Source organism: Apium graveolens, chromosome 1 (genome assembly GCF_009905375.1).
Source record: "Apium graveolens cultivar Ventura chromosome 1, ASM990537v1, whole genome shotgun sequence".
Classification (NCBI taxonomy): Eukaryota; Viridiplantae; Streptophyta; class Magnoliopsida; order Apiales; family Apiaceae; genus Apium; species Apium graveolens.
In genome coordinates this window covers 196,088,519-196,093,415 of record NC_133647.1, presented here as the reverse complement: position 1 = coordinate 196,093,415, position 4,897 = coordinate 196,088,519, and the positions used below count along the sequence as shown (strand labels likewise).

The window sequence follows — 4,897 nt, the reverse complement described above, 5'->3', positions numbered from 1 at the left end:
TGGTAACTAAATGCAACGTTAGATATATAGCAGAATTTGAATAAAAATCCAGACAGACAGTAATACAGACACTTATTACTGTTCATCTTTTCTGTTCTTTTAACAGCAACCCGATACAGAGATTATTAGAGACTTTTACATTATTTAAAGTACAAACAAAATAACTAGTAGCTGCACGTTCTACTTACACCGAATAGTCATCCACGGCTATCTCGCTTCCGGGCTAATTCTCGAGCCATTTCCCTCATTTCCTCTGGTGATGGAGGTCTTTCTCCCTCAGGCGGATAGACCACATATTGACGCTACACAACAGAGGACAAAAATTAAAATTTGATTATATATAACAAAAAAATTATAAATAAATTCAAACCTAAATATAGATTATCTGGAGATATTTTATAACAGGTTAGAATCCAGGTCAATTTGGAAAAAAATGAGATAGCCATCTTTCTTCCCAAGTAAATTAATATACACTATAATTTCTTGGAACACTCTCAGCTCTACTTACCTCCACCCCTGACTGAACTACTCCTTTAATAAATAGACTCATGAATAAGTTTATGCACAAGGCAAACTTAATATTTAACACAACCCCTTTCATTAACCATGATAATTGATAAACCATAGCTGTTATACTGTGACGGTTATATTTCTTGATAATGTAGTGTCAAGACAAGTAGAAAATTAAATCAATGCAACACACTGCAAATGACTTGACTTGTAGTGAAGTTATCGTGTACTCAATGGTCAAATTGAAGATTAATAGCAAGTAAAACTGAAGTACAGTTCTTAACAAATTAGCTGCTGGTACACCGCTCAAAATAAGTACATGGTCGACCAAAGTCACATGATTTGCTAGATGTACACTTAGACCCGCACATAGCCACGCACACATAATTAATACTGCAATATGGGCCTATGGCCATACCTTGCGGCTCTAAATTAATATTGCCATCGGTTTCAATATTGACAAACTTTAATGTTCATCGCAGCAAGGATAAAAAGTCCAGATATCAATATATTAGAGTTAAAACTTAAATCAAATATAAGATAAACAAAATAAAGAATTATTAAGAAAGCATAACAAGAGAACTTGGTGAAACAACAATTCAAAAAACCTGTTTTAGTTCCCCTCTTTGCTTCGAAAACAAACAACAAACCGCGGTAAAGTTTCATGACTAGCAAACTTGAACTTGTAATCTAGAAACTTCCAACAACATTACAACAATATTAATGTGACTTGATGCCCACTCTTGGCACTAGAATGCGAGCTTCTGCGCCATAAGTTCATCATCAAGTTTACATTGTTTTTCAAATTATTTAGGAATTAAATGGTTCAAAAACCACATGTATGAAGTCCATAGATAGCAAGGAACTAGATACATGTCTAGCACAGATTTGACAATAATTCAAACTTAATATACAAATCAAATTAGGAACACGTCTCCGAGATAATATAACATGATTTGTGGTGCCAGGCTTATTTCTGATGTGACTTCCAATGCTTCTACATAGGATGTTAAATGTCGGAGCACTATATTTGATTTTTCATTCAAGCTAAGGATTAGGCCGATTGGTATGTAGACTTTGGCCAAAAAAATCATTGCTTAATGCTAGAACTAATAACTAAATAACTAATGATCCTTCACAAATTTTATGCTAATCAACTTGTTTTCTGTCCTAACAATACTTAATAAGCAATGAGTCAATGACATTATAAAACAAAATCTTATCACATCTTGATTCGAGATTGCTATTAGGCATCATTTTAGCTCATGTGTCTATGTTCTATCTCTCCATTTACCAGAATTTTTATTTTCATGTCATCTGAAGCAAAAAATAAATTAAAAATTAAAAGAACCCTAACAGAAGTAACGAGTTAGCCACAACAATAACGTTGACTAGCACTTATCAAATAGTGCTTATAAATCTTAGTTTTTAAATGGTTAAACCAAACCTTAGATTATCAGAAATATAAGAAATGTCTTTTTAATTTTGAAAACCAATGTAGTAATTTTAAAGGTTTTAACTGTGACCGACTGTGCGACCTACTCCCCTAGGTTCATTGCATAAGTACAGACAAACACATATACAAAATTGTTAAAATCAAACATAGAGATATATTTTGTAGTTGAAAAGTAACTTTTGGTTAACCCTTTTTTTGTTAATTGTTATTACATTTCATTAACCACAAATATAATTCAAAACAAATAGATGAGAACCTTTAGAGCTAAAACTAAAGAATTATAACCTATACATAATATAAGTAAGTTCGTCACTATATTTTGGTCATGACTAGAGCCCCGCAATTAAATACTCTCAAAATAAGATTAAAACTATATAATAATTGATTATAACATTTAATTAGCTACTAAAATTAAAATCTAGTATTTACATTTATATATAACTAAGATTATATTTTATTATTCACATTAGAATTTCATTAAGATTATATATAATTATTAAAACATCAATGAGAAAATTATAAAATAATAAATGCGATACTTTTGTATATATACCAAAAATTTATAATCAATAACTAAAATATTATGTGTGTGTGTGTGTATGCATGCATACTTTCATATATTATTTCAAAATTATCAATAAGTAATAATAAGATATATATAATTACGCATCTTAATTATGTACTTAATTAAATATTGTATAAATATTAATGAAGGTATACTCAATTTTTTATTGAAGTAAATAGCCATTCATAAATATAAACCATCGCACAGATTGTAAAGCAATACATGCTGTAAGCTGGTAATACATTAATACCAGTACTGAAGTTCCTATGTCCTGAAAATTTTATATTTGATTCCTTAAAAGTCTGAAAGAGTCGAGAATGTTATGTTCGGCACTATATTTCCATAACATAGTTATTTTGCTGTTCTCACTCCTCTGAAAGGTCAGAGTGTACCTAGAAAAAAATATAAAAGTTCCCATGGCCCTGTTGAAGTTTAAGTAACAAGCTTCCCTTACTCTTACATATGGCATTCATATATAATAAAACCTTTTGTAGCTGTACTTCTCTCATTTAAGATTATGCATGATAAGGGACATTACCGCCAGATAAGTTGCATTGCATGTTGTGTTGTAATAACAGTTCATCATAGCAAAAAATTATAATATGCGAACAGAACTCTATGAGTAGTAATTTTACTTCATATCTAAGTTCAAAAATATCAAATCCATGATTACTTCAACTAAGTGCAAGTGGATCCCAAAAATCAAATACAACATATGCATAACGTGGTTAGGAGTTCTGGCAATTTCTTGTCTTGGTTTTTCTGAAAAACTCGATCACCTGAAAGCCTGAAATAGATCTTTAACAGGATCACCTTTCGATATTTTGGAGCAGAAAGGGCTCAAATTCAGAGCGTTCAGAAATAATTAGGAAGACAGAACTTTGGATACAATGCTTGCTGATAGCTAAAAGTTTGGCTGCCTAGCTAATAACTACATACTCATATGAATGAACAAATATATGGAAAAAATAATTTAACTCAAAGTATCCACACAATAGCTGTTAATATTACTGGTCCACGTTATTTATTTTTGAAGATTTTGAAATAAATACTTTAGTTCAAATTTTAACAGAACCTTCTACCTATTATCTTTTGTACTTCTATGACAATTATATCAATAAATTGTAATTACTAAACCACTAAAAATCACTACTACATGGATTGGTGGAATTTAATTTTGAGGCCATAAAATTATATATGACTTGAAACACTGGATGGGTTTTAATGCTGTTGGTATAGTAGAGTGGACATAAATGAAAGAAAAAGAAAAGTTGGTTATTCCAGAATACGAGGGATGGCACTGCTCCCTCGTGTCCCATTTTGCAGATCTGCCACCTGCTTCTTATCATCCCTTTCAGTTGGATAGTTGCTACAATCCTTCTCCCAAAGTACTTGCGGACTGAAACAACTACAAATCTACTTCCGGAGCTCTCTCTATTCTATCGTCTTAAATCTTTTCGTGTATGTCAACATATTCTATTCAACTTCAATAGTATTCCGTTGTCATATTATATATTTTCTGTTTCATGTGACATCTTCCTCTCAAGACAAAAGCATTATCATTAGTTCCATCAATACCACTGACCACTCAACTTAAATCACTCTAATCACTCTCCTGTAACCCCTCTTACCTACATAAATCCAAATTTTGAAACATTTCCAATTAGAATTTCTAGTGTCAAAACAATATCATCATCCTAAACCAAAATTACTCTGCAAGCATAGCGTAAATTACATTTCCGGTCACATCCACGCAAACTAAAGCATCAATCAAAGTATACAAGTTATAAACTCACACTCGCATATATATACATACAAATGTAAACAGTAATCGAGCTAGAAACTGCTAAAATAATAACAAGTAAAGCTAATTAGCAAAATAACACACATATATACACATAGGGAGGGAGATAGAGGGAGGGAGGGAGAGAGAGAGAGAGAGAGAGAGAGAGAGAGAGAGAGAGAGAGAGAGAGAGAGAGAGAGAGAGAGAGAGAGAGAAATGAGAGAGAGAGAGAGAGATGGAAGGAGGGAGAGGGGGAGAGAGAGAGAGAAAGAGGGAGGGAGGGAGAGAGAGGGAGAGAGAGAGAGGGGGGGAAGGGAGGAGGGAGAGAGAGGGGCAGAGAGAGAGAGAGAGAGTACATACAGCGCCCATAAACCGCTGGAGATTGTGAGTATTGTTAGCGAAGAAATACATGAGTCCAATCGGAACCGATACATAAACAGCAAATTTAGCGATCTCCAATACACCTTTGGAAGTGCCTACTGAAGACATTATGAAATTCAAATCTCGTTGAAATTGATTGATAAAATTGGGTTTTATCAGTTTCAGTTTTAGAACCAGAGCGAGAAAATGGATGAGAATTAA

At 32.7% G+C, this 4,897-nt stretch overlaps 1 protein-coding gene across 1 annotated transcript; it reads right to left on the bottom strand.

Annotated features, from left to right (window-relative positions):
* Window positions 1–4,897, bottom strand: LOC141676441 (uncharacterized). Its single transcript, XM_074482115.1, has 2 exons — window positions 4,676–4,897; window positions 1–302 (listed from the first exon to the last, which is right to left on the bottom strand). Exons 1-2 carry the CDS (start codon window positions 4,802–4,804, stop codon window positions 198–200), a joined length of 234 nt encoding a protein of 77 aa, XP_074338216.1. The 5' UTR covers window positions 4,805–4,897; the 3' UTR covers window positions 1–197.